The sequence below is a fragment of the Sipha flava genome, unplaced genomic scaffold (genome assembly GCF_003268045.1).
Source record: "Sipha flava isolate LNK unplaced genomic scaffold, YSA_version1 196_pilon_pilon, whole genome shotgun sequence".
NCBI lineage: Eukaryota > Metazoa > Arthropoda > Insecta > Hemiptera > Aphididae > Sipha > Sipha flava.
In genome coordinates, this window is record NW_020272770.1 from 151,725 (window position 1) to 172,605 (window position 20,881).

The 20,881-nt window shown below is 28.4% G+C and overlaps 2 protein-coding genes across 5 annotated transcripts in view; one reads left to right on the top strand and one right to left on the bottom strand.

The window, feature by feature from the left end:
* LOC112681749 (diuretic hormone receptor-like) overlaps window positions 1-20,881 on the top strand; it is an 80,160-nt gene that overhangs the window by 57,919 nt on the left and 1,360 nt on the right. For all 3 annotated transcript variants that reach the window (XM_025552052.1, XM_025552053.1, XM_025552054.1), the window contains exons 4-11: window positions 1,172-1,370; window positions 1,448-1,535; window positions 2,413-2,506; window positions 2,794-2,874; window positions 18,552-18,616; window positions 18,699-18,833; window positions 19,396-19,584; window positions 19,675-19,832. In XM_025552052.1, the coding sequence (XP_025407837.1) occupies window positions 1,172-1,370; window positions 1,448-1,535; window positions 2,413-2,506; window positions 2,794-2,874; window positions 18,552-18,616; window positions 18,699-18,833; window positions 19,396-19,584; window positions 19,675-19,832 (1,009 nt within the window). The remainder of the gene's footprint in view (window positions 1-1,171; window positions 1,371-1,447; window positions 1,536-2,412; window positions 2,507-2,793; window positions 2,875-18,551; window positions 18,617-18,698; window positions 18,834-19,395; window positions 19,585-19,674; window positions 19,833-20,881) is intronic.
* Window positions 15,499-16,489, bottom strand: LOC112681751. 2 transcript variants are annotated; one of them, XM_025552056.1, is made up of 2 exons: window positions 16,045-16,489; window positions 15,499-15,899 (listed from the first exon to the last, which is right to left on the bottom strand). In XM_025552056.1, the coding sequence occupies exons 1-2, from the start codon at window positions 16,265-16,267 to the stop codon at window positions 15,616-15,618; spliced, it is 507 nt and encodes a 168-aa protein (XP_025407841.1). In that variant the 5' UTR covers window positions 16,268-16,489; the 3' UTR covers window positions 15,499-15,615. The 2 variants fall into 2 exon arrangements, with proteins under 2 accessions (XP_025407841.1, XP_025407840.1); XM_025552055.1 differs by having other exon boundaries at window positions 16,039-16,489.

A 20,881-nucleotide genomic window follows, 5' to 3' on the forward strand; every position in this document is an offset into this window, starting at 1 on the left:
AGAATATAGTTTATACCAAAATATTTTTACAAATACATCCTAACCGTATTGTTAAATGATAAATTTTCTTAAATTAAAATAGTTTAAAGGTATTGGGAAAATATTTGTATTTGGTTGATTAGAACGCATGTGCTAGTATTGTATTTCGTATTGAAATATAAAAACGTGAAAAACTAATCAATGATTTTTATAGTTTAGAACTCGTATGGATTTTGGATCACCCACGTTGTAATTGTATGAAGCTTTTGTTTTCGGACATCCTTTGATGTAGTGATTTAGATCCTGTTCGTCTAGACGCGTGCACTAAAAGAACAAATACATAGAAAAGGTCGACGTTAAATATGATGTGCAGACTGTTTTTTGTTTTCGTAGAGCCCCGGGGTTTACGACTATCTGAAATTTTCGAAATATTCCTTTGTTATTATTTAACGGTTTTAAACTGTATTAAGTTTACAATGTGTACGATTTTCGGTTACTGTTGATTAAAATTCAACATCTCGCTACTTAATAGGAAATGTGATTCTTAATCAACTTGTAATTCTTTATCTGATGAACATCAACGTTTCTAAAATGTATGGTTTATTTATGGAATGTACTATTCTTTGGTGATACGAATACAACTTCAACTTAAAAACTCATTCGCGTTTGACTAACAGTATGTTTCATTACATTGGATTCTCTACATAGCTGTTAATTTAACAATATACCGATCTGTTATGCCACTCGTGTGCTATACCCTGAAGTTGACTGCTTTTCTCGTTATTAATTTTTCTATAATTCTTATTCACAATGACATATCAACATTACTTATATCTATTTGCTCTTGTTTAGTAATAATATTTGTTGTAATAGTAGTGGTAGAATGGTTTACTTGTATCAATTTTACGACTTTATAAGATTTAATATACGACATAAAATAAAATATAAATAATATAAATCATATTACACATAAAAATTTAATACATTTTCATTTATTATACATTCATATTTCTGAATAACGTTTATACGACGGTATTAAGAAAAGTAACTATAATTAAATACGAATAAATTATAATAATTTACAAAGTCCAATAATATCTATGTACAATTGTATTACTCAAGGACAGAAGCATTTTTTCGTTTTTTTCATATAATAATATTATGATTATTTTTTTGTTTTATTATTATTTAGAAAACGCAAGTCGGATATGCTACGAGAACAATACTTGGGGCTTAACTGATTACAACGAGTGCACGATTCTTAAAGATCCTAAAGAAATGGTTTACGAAGAAGAGGACACCGTGGACACAATAATTTATTTGTATATAGCTGGTCATTGTTTGTCACTGGTTATGACATCATTAGCCATTTTTGTGTTCTCTCGATTTAAGTAAGTTATTAGCAAAACATATTTCAGAAGGAAAATTTATAGTAAAATGTATTATATTAACTTTAATTATTTCATAGAGAACTAAAATGTTTGCGCAACAAAATCCACTCAAATTTGATGGCATCGTACTTATTGGCTGGCATTATGTGGATACTCAATTACACAGTAGGTTTCCTAGTTTATAGTATTTTTTTTTTTTGTGTTTGGGGTTTTTTTTTACAGTATAAACTTCTAGGTTATATTTGCAAAAAACATTCATTCATTAATCAATTTACATTTAATTATTATTGTTTGTATATTTCTTCACGAAATGAATATAAAATATTTAGAATTATTTTCATAACTCAATCCGTTTGAGGATATGTTGTCATTAAAAATGGATTATTATTACTAATTATATAGGACATTTCTGAAGAAAAAAATGTAAATATATGCTCAATGTTACATAAATAATTATAAGAAAATAAATAATAATATTCTAGTTATACAAAATTAATCTAAAAGAAACACATTTTCTAATCGTAATTTATATGTTAAATAAAATGTACGATTAAAAGAACATTCAAAATTTGTAGTTATAAACATTTTAAATGATTATAATTGCAATATAAAATGATTGTAAAAATATTTTGGAATAATACAAAGGTAATTGAATGTAAAATAAATAAATAATTTGTCATTTAAACTTATTATTTAAGTTAATTTCCGGAAAATAGTCATTCAACTGATAAAAAATGTCAATATCATTGAAATAATTAACACATTAAATCTTGAATATGGACTTTTTCATTCAATATTTTAATGTTTTTGTCTATACAACTTAATGACTTTGAACAATAAAAATGTTTTAATAAGCATTTTGTAAAAAATAATAATTAAATATGCAAATTGTTAGATTGTAGAAGATTGTAGAAATTCAAATATTAAATTTAAAAATAATTACACGAATAATACATATATATAGTTGTTATTTAATATTAAATAACAATTGTGGAAAGTTTTAGTTTAATTTTAGTTTAATTCGAAAACGTTTATTTTGCAGAACTTGACCGACACGGGCACATTTAAATGCGCATTGTTGGTATTACCACTTTACTATTTCACCATGACGAATTATTTTTGGGCATTTATTGAAGGTAAACATCATAATATGAACTAAATTAACAATACTAATCCTAAAATAACAAACGTGCTCTTGAGAAGCAGAAGCAAGTGTTCCTATTTTTAATTTTTTTTTTTTTAATTTTTGGTGAATTTTGTTTTGATGGAATGACTAACTACCGTCAAATAGCTTAATGTATTGACTTGCGAACCCAACAATTGCTTCAATATTACATTATACATTATCTGATCATAACATCAACAGCTAACTATAGATTAAATGATTAACTAGTCTTAATATAAATAAATTATCTATTTTCAGGAATGTATTTATTCATATTAGTAGTGGATACATTTTGTTCAGACAGAGTACGGTTACGGTCATATATGGCGATTGGATGGGGTAAGTTTTATCAAGGTTGTTTGCTATTGATACACAAATATTATTCGAATAACTGCTGAGTATTTATTTAATTAATTAAATTAATAATCATATAAATTGTAAATAGTATAAATGTGAAAAGTATAATGGCAATATGACTAGAATTGAATTATTGTAGTGCCTGGAACACATAAACACATATATAACCAAACCAATTATTATAAAATATATAATATTAAAAATGTACTAACAATAATTTATAAAAAATAATTAAACATTAAAAATTAAAAATATAAATAAAACATAAAAAATAAAAGTTCTTGCCTAATATAATTAGTGTTTTTTTCGTCCTTGTATTATTGTTATTTTTAAGTTTTTTTCTTAAACTGTTCTTATTATGAATTATATTTTCAAAATTAAATTATTTTTCACAGTAAATTAGTTATAACGTGTTTATATATTATAATAATTTATAGTACTATCATTTTTTATAGTTGAATGTAATTACTTCAATGGAAAAATACAACCAATCGATAGCATCAAACTAAGAAAATATGATATTAGGAATCACTAATGAGGATCCGTTATGTACGGTTGCAATTTGATTTATTCACTCGATCAATATTCATTGGTCTTATTAATGTAATAATATTTACATATTATGATTAATAATATGTCAAATATATAATAATCATATTGGTCGAATGGCAATAATTTATAAGTCACTTTTGTATATGGCTTTTACACATTCTTCTACGACCCCTAAAATAACGCAGTTGCGCCATAGATTCAAAGTATAATTCTATATATTAATTTAAAAAAATTGCATAAGCACCTTTGCAATACGTGTTCGAAAGAGTTGAAAATAACTGTAAACACATTTAACATGCTTTATACATTTATGCATATACATTTCTAAAACACATTGTGAGAAAAACTTTGAAAAGGATGTAAGTCGTTTCCAAAACTTTATTTTAATAGATAAAACATTTTCTTGTTAGCATCTTATTGTATAAACTTGAATTCGTGTTTCAAATCGGCAATATTTCTGAATGTCGATAATTTAGCTTACACCTTCAAATTAAAATATATTTTAGTTGATTTTTTATAGCCATTTAATTTTTTGTAATAGTAGACCTTATGATTATAATTATTATTGACTCACCTACCTTACTTAATACTTATATTTGGTTATAATAACAAAATAATTTATTTTTTTCTCTAACCCATAACTTTTGTATTTTCATCATATATTTACAATTAGTAAAATTCAATTAATTGTTAGTTTCAGTCGTATATGGAAAATACACGATAAGTGACTAGTATAATTTAGTACTACGAGTATACACGTTATTATAAATATGGACATCTTACGTAATATTTAAAATATATTTTTAACTAATAATTTAAGAACATAAAATAATGTTATGTGTCAAAATATATTTTATGTCACCCGTTCTGTCATTAGTGTACTTTATTGAAGATTGTTATATATTCAATCCAAACCAACGGTTCTAGATAAATTAGAAACCATTTAGCGGGTTGGTAATTCGATTATGTTAAACTTAATTTGCTCAATAATTTAATAGAATACGTCACGTTAAATAATATACTCGTATACCATTAACTATTCAGATTTATGACAATCAAATAGTTGATTCAAGAGTTTTCGATGTTCATTTAATTAAGGTTTGTTCAACACAGTAGTAAAGGTAAACAAAATAAACGAAATGTAAAATGATTTAGATGTTTGAAACAATAGCAACATTATTTGGATTTATACCGGAAACACTAAAGAACTACAAATAAATCCTATGGGTCGTTTAAGAACACATTGCCGAAATATCACGTCATGACAGTGTTATCTATTTAGCCTTTTCTGTGTCATTTGTTTAATAATCTGAGTCGTGGGCTGTAGTCGTTTTTCGTACTAAGACTGAACTACTGACCATTGTTTAATAGCTTGTAGTTTTTTACTGTTATCAAGAATATTACTTCGAACGCAATTGCTCAGTATTTATAGTGAAAGGTACTCGGTCTGCTCGAACGTAGAAGTCAAATACCGGCGATTATTAAATGAAGTGTGCCTGCTAATGCGTGTTCCATGTGCAAATATATAGGAGAAGAAATCTGAGAGAGAGAGAGAGAGAGAGAGAGAAAAGTAGTAAATTTTCCGTAGCATCACATGTACTTATTTTGGACATCGTATGTTTCGTTAAAGTAACCCATATACATTTGGTAGACGTCCAACATTTTCTGCGGTGTACTTTATGTGGATATCCAGAAAATAATTCTATTTACCGCGCAATTAACCTTTTGTGGTCCTTTATCAATGCACAAATAAAGTATACCAAAAACTATGGGCTATGTCTAACACATCTCTACAGCTTTCTGTACTCATTAATCGTAATAAATAACCGTTGGTTTTTACAAGCTGTTGTGACATTAGCCAAACAATTAATTTTCAATAGTTAATCGCGAAAAAATTCCAAAATTAAAATATAAAAAAAAAAAAAATAATAAGACAGTTATTTCAGGCATTTAATTTTGATTAAATTATTTTTGTTCACAGTTATACAGCATATGAAATATTTATGTGGTTAGTAAATAGTAAAGATCTTAAGTGATCAACATTATATAATATCTAAAAATATTTTTAATTCAATGTATTTTTTTTTTCTAAATCATTTGATTTTAAAAAATTTATTCGGATTTACAATTTTGATATTAGAAATTATGATATATATTTTGGTAAATTGCAATAGATAATCATATTTTCGTCTTAAATATCTGCATGCCTACTGAAGTTCATTTGGATATTAAAAACATCAAAACAATCACTTAGCAAATACTCGATCGGATCAGAAAGGATTCCCAGATAAAACAAAAACACTAATTTATATAGGAATGGAAACTCGATAAATGTACTGGAATAAGATTTTGTAATTAGTAATTTAACTGTTATATTTTTATTTTATATACTACTAGAATTTTATAGCTAACAGTATAATTACATTTTAAATCAAGAAATCTCTTCAGTGAGAACTCTTTATAACCAAATATAACAATGCGTGTTGTTGCTTGAAAGTAATAAACCAATGGTTTCGAGAAATAATCAAAATACTAATCTGTATTTCGTACGAACTCGTAAAACTTCATAAGCCATTATTTGGTGTAGTTTTTAATAGTATATTTTTCATACTTTTTTTTTATTCCATAACAACCATAGTTATACTATAATAGTATTGAAAAATACCTATATTTTAAGAACAATATTTCACATGATTTTTCACATAAAACCTACATAATATGTTTGACTTTACTGGTTACTGAACAACAAAATTTATAAGTTCTACAAAATTGTATAATATTAACAGTAGTAAATTGAATATTTCATTAATTGTTTAAATACTAATGGGTTTGAACTCTAAAGTATTTATATGTTTCATGCAGTTTAGTCGTAGTTAAAAGCGTCCACCAAATTGTTATACACCATACTCAATACATTCACATACATATATATCACATATACTAATAACATAAAATTTACTACAGTTATTCTTACAAACCACTTCAATATTTAATCAATTTTGCCACTTGCATGCATTCTGCACTTGTATAAACGACAATATAAATTGGTATAATGTATTAAAATTAATTTAATAATTGTTTCTTAATAGATATTGAATTTTGAATTCACTTTTTCTTATTCTTTTCTTCTTGTATTTCTTCGAATATAACCACTCGATATTTCAACGTAATTTTTGCGTTTGCTTACTTACACTCATCTTAATTTAAGTGATTAAAGCGATGCAACAACAATGGGTTTAAATGACTTTCACCAGCGGGTAGTTTGATTGAATGTCATACGTCCATTCATACTAAAATACAATGCACCACATTTAGCATATTATAAATGTATCGAGGGAAACGGTTAACCGTGATTGCTACTCTATTCAACACTAACTCTCCTATAAGATCTATGAAAAATCTATCTCGTGTCTTATACCGCTCGAATGGTTCCACATAATTGCATTTGGTCGTACGTTTACAAACCTTAGTACAACGTGAACATAATTTAGCTGGAACTGTTCACTTTATTCACATAGATTTTAAATTAATTATCTTACTTAATTCGCGTTAAAAGTATAATTTTTCATATTTCTGAAATTAATTATTGAAAAGAAAAAAGCCCAAAACAAATGTTGGATGATTATAATTTTAAAGCTAATCAATATAGATTCACTGTAGTATTGAATATAATATTATTATACGTCCTAAGTATAACAATTAATATCATACAAAAACGAAGTGATTTAGTCACCTTCCCTTTGTATTAATAATGGGTATTCGTCCTTAATTCTTATCAACGTTCGATAGAATTTTTAAGTAAATAATTAACGAAAAAGGATATGAAAGGGTCGGTGCATACTACTTGCGTCCGAGATTATTATCAGTAGCTTATATGCGTCCAAGAGTACTTTTTGAAACAGCCAAGATACGTTCCAACACAAATAAATCATAAACACAGCATAAAATAAGTATTACAAGTTATTAATTACATTTAAAGTTTTTCAAAGCGTTCAGTTTTATAAATACGGTTCGGAAATTGTTTGGCGACAACCGAACATTGACATGGTACGTAATTAATTTTTTTTCACATTGAAACTCTACAACAGCTGATAATATCAATTTATGGATAGTCGCAGATATTATACCATATGCACAATTCATACAATTCGAAAATTAAGTCAATATACCCAAAAGTAAAGGAGACTTTGAAAAGAAACGATACCTTTGTTGTGTTTTTTGAATAAATTGTTGTTTGGTAATGTTTAACTACGAATACTCAAATTGTTTAATGCGACAAATGTATACTATTATAAACGATGTTTTTGTAAAAATGTTTATTCAAAGAAATATATTTTATACGCACTACAGTTGATAAGTAAGTTGACTGAATGTCCCGTGAGGGTTTATCGTTAAAAACGATTGACTTTTGTAATGTCTGCGATTTGCATCACTCTCGTCCATAGTTAATGCATCTGTCGCACTCGATATAAAACGCATTCGTGCAGTGGCACTACGTATTTCTAACAATCAATCACTGAAGCATAATACTATGTTTTATTACCGTTCGTGTAACACATCTGATATTATAATTTTGTGATGACGCGTTTGTCTACTGCGCATAAGACATATAACATTATCACACATCTATCTGATAATTCGTTCGTCGACAAAAACCTGTGCGGGTAATTGTACAGGAGTTGTCGGGAAATACAAGTAATTTAATATGAATGTAGAAAAAAATACATTTTTTTATAGATCTTAATAGCATGCGCTGTAATATTTAATTATGAGTGGTCGTTAACATTGAGGTAATATTATATCTCAGCGCCAGATTTATCCATTGGGAAACACCATGTTCAACAATACTCACTATTTCTCAAATATTCGCCTTTGATGTTTATATTACTTACGCTACTGAGTTGTAATAACTACGTTGATCGTATGTGAATGACTTCTAAGAATACCGTTGAGCTATAATATGGACAACTTGAATTTAGTTTATTACTACTTTCATATTTCGGTAATGCGGTTTATAATAAATAGAAGTGGAAGTTTTCAAGCAAAAGTTTTGTAAATAAAATCAATTTCCGATACGTTAATGTATTCGTGAGATAATAAATTGGTATTTGTCGTATTTTAGAAGCTCTACAACTTAAATAACTGAAGTTTGAAGTTTCATTATATTCCACCAAAGAAATGTATTGTCAGAGTGTTCCTGTTTAATCTGTAAATACTAGGAAAAACGTTGTTTACTTTAAAAATATTTAAAACTAATTATTTAACGTTTTTAATGAACATAATTTCGATCAGGGATTCAGTAAGAAAAATAATACATGTATTAAACTGTAAATGTTAAGAATATGTATTATGTGAATATAGTTTGGTATAGATTATGAGTAACTAGGTGCATAATTTTTATGGAATTTCTTAATTGTATGATAAGATTATACATTTTTTTCAAAAAATAAATAAATATTACGGAAATTTTTTTTACGAAACATGATCTCTGCTTCCTTTTATTTTGTACTTTTCTTACAAAAACTAATTATTATTTGTGCACAAAAAATATTAGTTCTTCCTAATTATTATATTACATAAAATATATTGTGTTTATGACTTTTATGATAATTAAAAAAAAAAAAAATGGTTTTACCGAAGTGTTATTCTTTAATTTATTATCCTAATTATTACACTCCCAAGGTCCCAAAGTTCTTTAATACGATACAATTGGAACTATCTACCTCATATGGTATGATCATTGTCATTAATCAGTGGGAATATTCGTAATAAATAATATATTTACTATAACCATATAATCAACAAGTTTATCATCTTCGAGCCAAGGTATATTTTAATAAGATCAAAAAACATTTAAGATATAGTACATACCAACTTTACCTATACTAACTATAGTCATCTAACAAAGTCTGATCATAATCAGATACGATACTTTTCTACCATAAAAAGTGTTATTTCATAAGAAAAAAACACCACCAATATGAAATCAGTATATATTCTGGTTTAAAAAATAGAATATAAAAATCGTAACATTAAATTTAAATTTTTTTTAAATACTATTTTTCTTATAATAATTCCTTACAGTTTTCACCACACTGAGAACTTGTAGTAGTTGTTATTGCTTATTGGCTCGTTTCACAAAATCAGATTTAATGATAAACTATAATATACATAATTTAAATGCATAATTTGTAAGTATATAGAAAAATGTATATATTTAGTAGGAATATGGTTAAGTTATAATTTAAAAATATTACTAAGTATTATAATAAATTTTATTATACCAGCCCGTAGTAATATCGTCATTCTCAGTTTGATAATAATTTCACGAGAAAAATAATTTATTTTTTTTATTAATACCGTACAAAAAATAGAACACATAATATACTTTTGATCTAACCGAAGATAATAATAAACTGTAAAAATTCAAATCGATTAAATTTGAAATACACTGTTTTAAGTGTTTTACTCAAATTAAATACGTATCATTTCATCAGAAAATCTTTAACTTTTTTTTTAAAAATATTTCGAATATTTACCTTCCGTTTTTAGCCGCCCTTTCTCATTTTTTTGCTGTATTTTTTTTTTTTAACTAATAATCGCATCAAAATCTGATTTTTATTTATATTTTACAAGCAATTTATGGATTATTTTATCATCTACCACAAAAGTAGGTACCTATAATTATAGTTATTGATTCTGTTCAGATATTATGAAGTAATTTTGAAGTACTATTTTAATTTAATCTTGAATGTCATTCTAAAAAGCTATTTATAGTTATTCAATATTTCTGTAAAAAGCAAGTGATACATATTTAAAATGTAATGAAGCAATTTTCAAGCACCCAAAATACAAAGTAATGATTATCGAAAATTTGTAAACGGGATATGATTTTAATACTCGATTTTTTTTATTTATTTTTTTTATTTGAATTATTATTTTAAAGTTCACATATTCTTCGACGTCGAACGCTATACCCATCTGTTGTAGAGACGCAATATTTACAATTACAGTAGAGGTTTTTTTTTTTAATTCAGTTGCACGTTTGCACAAGCGATGACTATAATAAAAAATATTGATACGTTAACAACGACCGCGAGGGTTATAGTTAATGTTCTGTGTTTGCAACGCGCTAGGGATGAACGAAAAACAAATAAAGATATATACACCCTTTCGTCACGTCTAAGTGAATTCGATACGACATAGTATATTGTACCGATATTCTCGTGCGACATCCGCATCGATTCGGTATCGTTATAATATAAATAGTACATTGTACTCTATACGAGGTTTAAGCGTACTTATAACGATCGGTTTGTCAATTTGTCGAAGTACAAATTGATCAACGAATCGACTATCTACTATTCACCATACACGAAACTGTTTTGTCAACTTGTTTATCAACTTCTATAGTTTAGGACGAATGCCAAGTTTGGTATTTGATAATATTCAGTTCGTCGTAGATTGCACATGTGGTATATGTTTTTATTTTTTTTTGCCGTTGATTTATTTATTTTTAAAGTATAGCTAATCGTTAAGTTATAGGTAAATAAAATACGTCGACCATAGAAAAAAGAAAAAAAAATTAAATCTTTGATAAAGATGACACCGTCTGACCAAACTGACTACATTTTAATTCTAGAATATCGGGATTATCGCGTTGGTTTAATTAAACCAACAAATTTTGCCTAACTATGCGTCGACCTGTTTATCAATCGACCGATCGACACTTCTAAAGCATCGATTTGTCAATCGTCGATTGGTTGCCAAACATTACCATGTACACCTATCAACAGGTCTTATTCTAACGGGCAATACAACCCAAATTGGGTAGTAGGAAAAACCAAAAGGGCAGTTGACTTTATGAATATGGGCACTTTACAAATTTATAATTTTTGTTATTATAGAATGATTGAATTTCTACTGAATATTTGAAATTTATGTAATTCATCAACCCATCCTAGTACTTAATAAGTAACAATAATGTAAGTTTGCAATTTTTGCTACTCCAATGATTGATTAATCTATGAAATTTAATTAGTGGTATACGTATAACGGAAAAGATCCGTATTTTATTAAATATTTTACCACGAGGTAGTTGAAATTTTAAAATATCAATGTACAATTTATTTGAGGAGGAAGTAAGTATATAATCCAAATAAATTTCACAAAACAAACTCTTCGGTGTGTTCGGGCAGTAGGTGAAAATCTTTAGAATAAGCTCTGCTTATCGATGTATCCGTCGATATTATATTCGTCAGCTAATCGACAAACCGATCTTTGCTTGTATGCTTTATCATCGTCGTCGGATCACCCTTGCACGGGTCGCACATTGTGGCACGGCCAATACAGAATTACGAACCCGTAACGAGAATTTACGTCGAAAAAAAATACGGGGCAGAGGGAGGGAATGCCGAAGTTTGTGCGGTTGTACGTTCGCGTACGTTCCGCGTAACGTAATGAAATTCAACAGCAACAGCAATATTCAAATTAGATCGTTCTTCAAGGATGCGGACCGTATGTGTTTACTATGCAAATCGATATCATGTACGATACGAGAGAGCTAGAACGCAGTACATGTGTACAGTGCATTATGTGCATATTTTACCATCTTTTCATCACCTTCTATTTTTTTTTTTCATGTTTTCCCTTTCCTCCGAATCCGGTCGTGGTACAATGTTATTTATAAACAACGTTGACGGACTTCAGGCAAATTGTAAATACCTTAAGTTCGTTATCGTCGGTACGGCGTAAAATCTTGCACGACGTAAATATAAAAAAAAATAAATAAAAAAAAATAAACGATTTCCGTCGAATAATCACCCCGGCACGACGCGAGTGTCTAACTCCTGTCGGCATAATATCCGCTGTTACTCCGCTCGAATTTCATGCTAAAAATCTCTATAGGCGCAAGTTAGTGAGCGGGCACTTTGGAGTACTCAGCATCTCTACATTTCAAATCAATACTCTCCGTAAAGTCCCGGATCAATTTATTATGAAAATATGTATAAATAATAAGTGTGAGAGTGAAAAATGGTTCAAAGATATTATAGTTGAATTATTATTACTCTACACTTTAATTCAATATTGTATACATATAATGAACTAAAGTTAAATTTTTAAGAATCTACGTATTTGTAGGTATCTATCTAATACCTATAAATTGAACGTAAAACGATACTTTTACTTCCCTTAATCATTTACTTCTAAGGCATACCACTTTAGAAATTTACGATTCCCCCATCCCCGGGATAGGTCTGAAATAAACACTGGATGCAGGGGCGTATATAAACTTACTTCTAGGGGAGGAGGCGAATCAAATTTTTTCTTTATTTCAGGCTCAAAATTGAAGTAAAATGTTTGGTAATATTTAAATTAGGTGAATCCTTAACATTTGTGGTTTTTTTTTTTTTTTTAATCTAATACCGGATCCACTTAGAATCGACTTTTGTGTAGTTCTTGTTTAACACATGTGTTTAGCAAGTTACGCTTTTGTTTTATTTGACTTTTCACTAAGTATGGACCCGACAAAAAGCCCAATTCAGCATTCATAGCCACGCGTAATTTGATTTCGTTATAAAATGATCCACATTAAAAAAAAACTGAAATGTGTATCTCACATATAATCAATTCTTTAAATTCGAATTCAGGGAGGGTGATCGTTCCTTCGTCCCCCCCTAAAATACGCCTATGAATTGATGACTAATAGATTTTATATACACTTTATGTGTTATTTTCGTGACGTTTATATTTTTCATTCTATTATTCTAATAATTTCAAAACTGGACACTATTTTTTTTTGTCCTGGGGGGGATTATTCCGAACCCCTCCCTCATTTGTACTTACGTAAAAATATGCATTAAAAATATATATTGTATACATTATTATTTTTTTAATATATATTTTATTTTAATAATTACAAGTACTTATACATACCTAATAAGTACAATACAATATAGGTTGATTACAAAAGTATCATAATATATACTTACGAATAATCTAATAGACCTCCAAGAAATAAAGTTGTACTTGTGATTAATCGAACTACGCTGCAGAGAAACAGCCAGTCTTCAGTAAGTATACAAAACTACAAAAAGCGAGAACGACCAAAGTGTTCAGATGTTCACAGCAAAATAAATTGAAAAATAATATGATGGGTATTTATGTGTTTACTCAAATAATCCATTTATGGTCATAATAATAAACCCAAATAATGTCATTACGATTACGACCGTCTGTCAATTAGTATATACGTATATTGTATAATGTGGGTTGAAAATAATCATATATTTATTTTCGTCGAACGGTCGAACATTCAAACATTTTCGCCGATAAATTGATTAATATTTACTCGCGAACTCGCCAACAATATTATCGTCAGTTTATATTAAATCAATATTTAATATTCTCAGTCGTACTATTAGTGAGAAAAACTCGACGATTTTTTCTTATTCTTATAACTAATGTTTCCTATATATATATATATTTTTTTTTTTGTAGGCAAACTACGTACTATTATAAATAAGTCATTCATATTATGAACTTAATCAGGTTTAGGCAATATGTTTAGTGTTTCTTCTAATGGAAGAGGTAAATGGAAAACAGTACCAACAGCTTTTTGTAATATGGAAATGTTGGGCTGTTGTCAGCCAGATATAGTGTCCATTTTGACTACAATTTGAAAAGCCTTTGCCTGCTGTATGAATTTTCTTTCATATTCATTTAACATAGATATAATTTCAGGTGGTTCAGGAATGAATAAATTGTTTAAAATACAAGTAGAGACGGTCAAGTTGGAACGAAATTTATTCAAACAAAATTTACAAATGAAATCCCTAGGAACATTATTAATCTCAATTAACCTAATAATGTCGTCCTATTTTTCATTATTTTTTATAGGCTTAGTCAAATTCGTTATTTCATAAACATCTCTCATATAACATAGTTTATGACAAGACAGACATACATATATTTAGACATGACTGACATTCATTTAAAGCAGTATCAACAACTCGATTATTGTGTTCACAAAACGATTGAAAGTGAGTTAAAATAAAAGCATTCACATTTTAATGAATTAAAGTCCCCAAATTGTAAACTGCTCCAGACGTTTCAAACGTATCTCTTATATTTAATAGTTTTGTCATATTCGCTGAATATATTGCATTGTCGGTTTAATTTATTAACCGAAGTGATCTCTGCAATTTGTATATAATGTGAGTTATGTTCCTAACACTTGGAAAGTGAGTACCCAAACTTCTAAGGAATAACATATTTGAGTTACATGCTGAGTTATTAGTATGACAAGCAAAATTATGTCCAAATTTTAACATACTACTCGCAATGTTATTGCACACATCAATTTTAATAATTTCATTTTTCACATTTTTTATTGACGATTTAAGACATTTTGTAATTATTAAAATACGTCGAATGATTTAAGAGTAGTTCAAATTACAAACATATACTTTGCATAACCAAGACAACGCGACAACGCGCAGCTATCGCCATGCAGCGTAAATCGAAACAGACCATATCAATATCTTTTTTTGGTAAAAATTCTAAACATTAATGCTCATAACTTCCGTTCTGTTGAACCAATTTTGCATGAAATTAAGAAAAGGCACATCTCAGTAGTATTTTCAATGTTTTGACACAAACTAGAAGTTAATTGATTCAGTAGTTTTATAGTTATGCGAGTGCAAAAAAAATATGAGCCATTTTACATGTGTTTAAATGGGAACGTTGTTCGATATAATATACACTGTTGTTCGCTACTTTTCTTTTTTTTTTTTTACTTAGCGCGTGCAACGAACGTTGCACTGGATATAAACACATTCTGGAAGTGTTCTATAATATTATGATATATTTATAAAATAGTATTAATGAAGCAATTATTTATCATTTAAGATTAACATTGATCAGTGCATCCGAATTGGGTCTAGAGTACTAGGGGCTAATCGCAGGTAGTGTACTAGTTGGGTCCCAATTTTTTATAGTTAACTATAAAACTATGTAAACTATAAATGTTTATATCTCTTTATGTAAACTATAAAAAAACATTTTTAACCATACCTGGAAATATTCAGGAATTAGTGTGGTACCTAAATAATTCGGGGCCCAACTAGTGTAGTAATTTTAAATTCAGGATCTAATTCGGATGCAGCCACATTAATGGAATACAATAGTAATCCACGTGACCAATGACGCTATAGATAACCACGTGACCAATAAAGTTATAAATAACAACTCGACTAACGAAAGGTTAATGTTGAGAAAGTCTTGAAAATGTTCGTCGTTTACATGGGCCACAGGAGACATAAATCGGCGTGATGGCCGCGTCGTCGCAAAATCGGCAGTCGTGGACTGCGTGGCATGAACGGTATACGAAGATTGCTTCCGACTAGATTCTGCGGTCCTGTCATCCGTGTGCCCGTCTTTGGTTTCCGCCGATCCTGTAGGCACATACACGGAAAACGTTAAGACATTTCGAGACGGTTTTCGTTTGTTTGGTGATTATATGGTTTTGGTTTAAAAAAAAGATAAAAAAAAATAGTTGAAAAAGTTAAATTTTTAACGTAAAACATTTCAAACCATCACCATTCGATGTTCCCAGCCATTCTTGCTTTGTATCAATTTGAATCCGTGACATAGCTCTTGGACGTACGGTCATTAGCGTAGCTTTACCGCGTCCGACGACCGATGCTAAGTATTCCGACGGAGTCCTATAACTGTTCGGGATCATAATCTGGATGCCAGCGTTCGTCAAAGTCCATCGGCACGCTACGAATATCAAAACCAAAAACTCAACGAATCCGATCATTTTACAGATTTCTTTAGACTTCTAATCTACGAAGAATGTGTGTCACTTGAGCGTATGGTTTTCTCCAGAAAGTACAAAGAACAAAGTTCACGAAAAATTGTTAATAAAGATTTATCAAACATTAGCGTGCGCGTTTACGATCAATTAACTATTAACTGATCTTGTTGGTCGCTAATGAAACTAGATTTTTTTTATGTAGCCAACAGCTTAATTATTTAATTATATCGAAGTAAATGGTCATTTTTATAAATTCAACAACTCGAACTAATATAATAAATAAGATAATATTTTATTAATACCTCGCAATTTTATATATTTTAATACACTAAACATAAATAAATAGTAAAGATAAACATTAAAAAGCACAACATTTAAACAAAGGTAATTTAAACTCAACAATTTAGTTTTATCGTCCTATAAAATACTAACAAAAGTCCAGTATAAACAAAATATTTATAAGAAAGGTTTTTTAAGTTCCTATATGTGTCTAAAGCTTTGATTACATTGGGTGAACTTACTCGCTGCACATCAGTGATTAAAGTCGCACGCAATCGAGTGACTTGTCCGGTTATACTCCGGCTAATAAACTCGCTCGCTCGTACATGTGACGTATCACAACCACACGTTGCGTCAATGGCGCCGAACCCTATACTGAGGTCGGGCTTTGGCCAGATATCTTCTGAAAATTTAAGATGAGGCCGCTTCATGATGGACCAAATTTTGGCTACCAAATCGTATGAAAACTTCATTACAGGAAAATTAACGATAACTTAAAGTTATTAAAAAAATTGACGTTCGAAATCAGACTACCGTTGAGATGCCCGATTGCGTCCAAGCACACGTTGGCTTACAAAATAGCGTGTAATAAATAAAATTAATTTCTATAAACATATATTATTATGTGTTGTGCATTTCATAAAAAATACTACGATTTGAATTTTCAACTGTGTATGTCAATGAGCTGATAACATATCTGTTTTCCGAAATTAATAGAAACTATGATTGAGACATTGATATCGATAATAAATAAATAATAACCGTTAATAATTTTACATTATGATGGTTACGTTACTTATGATAGTATATATGGTATGTATTACATAAGCGAGCGGCAAATTTTTTCACTTCTGTATAACAAACAAGATGCACAGCTCTAGTATTTCCTGTGGAGCAATTCTACCTAAACAAGTCTATGCCCCGTGTATATTTGTAGAATAAATTTGTGTAAAAAATATTACATGTAAAGTAAGCGATACAAACAAATGAACGAGCTCTATTTGGTCTATTTAACTGGGCGAATCGATGAAAACTATATTAGCTGCAGAGTTTTAGCTACATGTATAATGCACACCAGTGTTTACTTAAATTGATCTAGTTAAAGTATAGAACGACAATTGATAGAGTACTCTAGTTATTGTATAGACTAATTGTAAAGAGTATTTAGAGTAACTCAACGAAAAAAAGTCTACACAGTATACAAGCAGTGGTTAAAGTGGGGATCGGAGGGAGACGGAGTCCCCCTTCTTATTTAAGGTAAGATTATGCGTCCTCTTTAATTTAAGTCGCCAAAAGTCCGGGTGAACGCTTAATGGCATTGGTCATTAAAATACAATATTGAATATACAATACTTATTATAATATTACAATATTAAATGAAATTTATTTTTTTGATTAATTTGAACAAGTGGAAAAAAGAAATAATACGTAGTTATAATATAAAAAGTATTTATATTTATTTGTATTTATATTTTACAGTAATAATGTATTTAAATTTATTTTTACTGAGCAGGCATATGTATAGAATTATTTTTCTTTGAGGGAAATTTGTTTTTACACCCTATGAAAATAAATTTTTTATGAACATATAGGTGTAACAAAAGAGGCTTAGACCTCATGGGTTTCTTAAAAAAGTTTGGTAAGATTTAGATTTAGGTAGGGGAACGTTCCTCAATTTTTGATGCATACAGTCCCCCCACAACATTTTTCCCACTTTAACCACTGTATACAGGTACCTTATATACCTTATAGCTTACGTACCTCATATTATGATTTATCATCGACGATCAATGAGACCATACGGACAATAATTTACAATTATCGTCCATATACGAGATGATTGTGATATGATATTTTAAACGTTTTTATTTTTATTTCTATCTTCATCTTTACTGTGATCTATTGTTCATTATCAATTATTTATAACTCAATAACCGTTAATCATACAGCATACGAATAAATCTAAATATAATGTGTACGATTTCATTGACGTTGGTTTCTATTTCAGGAATACCGCTGATCATCATATCGACTTGGTGTGTCACGAAACTTTTAGTGCCCACCAAAAGCGACGTAAGTGTTAAACACATAGTTAGTTATACGCTAATAAAAGTTTAAGTCTAAGTAACAAGTAATACTTAATTGATGTGTCCAGTTAGATCTGTATAATCAAATAACGTACGAGAGATACTGTCCATTGATGGCTTCCTACGTGGACGATTGGATATATCAGTCGCCGATCGTCATCGTTCTGTTGATCAATTCTATGTTCCTTGTAAAAATAATGTTGGTAAGTATTTTTGCCGAGTGATTTCGTTTTGCAATCATTTTTTTCGTATATATATATTATTCGCGTTTTTCGAGTTAACTACTTGCTATTGGTATTATTTTCAAACGAAGTTATATATTTCACCATAATCACTCTAAATATGTATGATTTTTTTAAAATTATAATTTTGTATACATTTTCAAATGTACATTTTAAAACAAATAATATTATTCAGAAAATTTAAATTTATATTCAAATCGAATTTCAAACCAGTAATTATAATTATTTTAAAGAATTTTTAAATTCAGATTAGACTGCATTTTACGAATCAACCCGTTCGGCAAATCTTTGATGCTCAATTAGAAATATTAAAGAAAAAGAAATATTTTGCTACACATGTCGATGTTATTCGATATTATATAATATAATATATTTATTATTTATTATATTTATACATCGAAAATTTCCCCTGTCTTTTATCAATTATATTAAGTATTTTTTTCAAAAATGACTGAAAAAATTAAATATTATAGCTGGTGTTATCTAGTCGATTGATTTTACATTATGCTGATTTATTCTCAAGGTCCTCATAACAAAAATACGTTCCAATAATACGGCAGAAACGCATAACTATAAAAAAGCTACCAAAGCGCTTTTAGTTTTGATTCCACTGTTGGGCATAACTTTTTGTTTGGACATGATCAATCCTAGTTCTACCGGACTCCTAGTTAATATTTACAAGTTTAGCAAAGTTGTGATTATCAGCACGCAAGTAAGAACAATAAACCGTTCAAATTTAATAGGTTAACATGTTTTCTTCTTTGATCTAGATGATTAGTTAATTAATATGTATTCACTACAGGGTTTCACTGTTTCTTTGTTATACTGTTTTTTTAACAACGAAGTTCAAAATACGTTGAAGTATCACATCAGCAGATGGCACACTAAGCGAAAATTTATTGCTTCGAGGAAAAAGTATGGTCGGACTTGGTCGTCGGTCAAAAAAAACAATATTTTACGGTATATTCAACAACTCTACGTAAATCTCATATATATAAATAATTATATCATATATAAAATTAAATAAATAATTAGTCTGGAGTAACATTATACTTGTAAAATACAAACGATATTAGAGTCATAAATTTATTGACTTTGTATATACCTGATGACGAATTTTTAATACGTAATCTGTCGTATATTACAAATATAATAATACTCCAGGTTAAGCATTTATTTATTTATTTATATATTTATTTACGATTATTAAAATTTTACAAATTTTTGTTTTATTCTATTATTTTATTATATTATATTTTATTTGTAGCCTATGCTAGAAGTCATCATATGTCTCGAATAATTTTTTTATAGGCTTTTAGCATTTTCTTGTTTTCATTTCTAAGTAACAACTCGACAAATCATATAAAATTGCAATATGTAGTAAGCAAAAAAAAAAAACATTTACATTTATATTATTATTTTTTATCCGTTTTAATCACTGTTAAAAACCAAAACATTGATTACAATATATGAAATTGTGTATTTCAACATAATGCAAGTAAATTTGAAACTAAATTTTAAATTAATCGAGAAGGAAAAAATAAAGTTACTGGGTATCCAATGAGTGCAAAGATTTTTTTTTAAAAATTTACTACTGAATATTTTTAATTTATATTCTATATAATGCGTTAAATTGCCATCAGAAATGACAGATTATATTTTAATAATCCACATGAATTCAAGGATTATTTTATTTTTATGTAGATGCAATATTTCATTGGTTTTAAATACATCTGTAACAAGTATTATCATAGAATAAAACATAGTATTTTAATGATATTAAAAAAAAAGGTTTAAGCCTCAATGGTTCAATTAGTTTCTAAAACACGTCAGGTATTTTGAACACACCACAATCAAAGAATAAATCATACATTTATAAAATATTCTAACCACAAACTAATCACAGTAATTAATTTATAAACTGCACTCGAGAATATTCTTGGTATAATAACTGTAATAGCTCCAACGATAGACCAATAACGTAAATTTAAAACCTTCAATAAGGATCT

Bases quoted from the DNA above. Each gene is read 5' to 3' on its own strand.
- LOC112681751 (XM_025552055.1), bottom strand. From the start codon at position 16,267: ATGATCGGATTCGTTGAGTTTTTGGTTTTGATATTCGTAGCGTGCCGA. The intron at 15,900-16,038 runs GTTTGAAATGTT...ATGTGCCTACAG, and splicing joins GGGAACATCGAATGGTGATG to GATCGGCGGAAACCAAAGAC.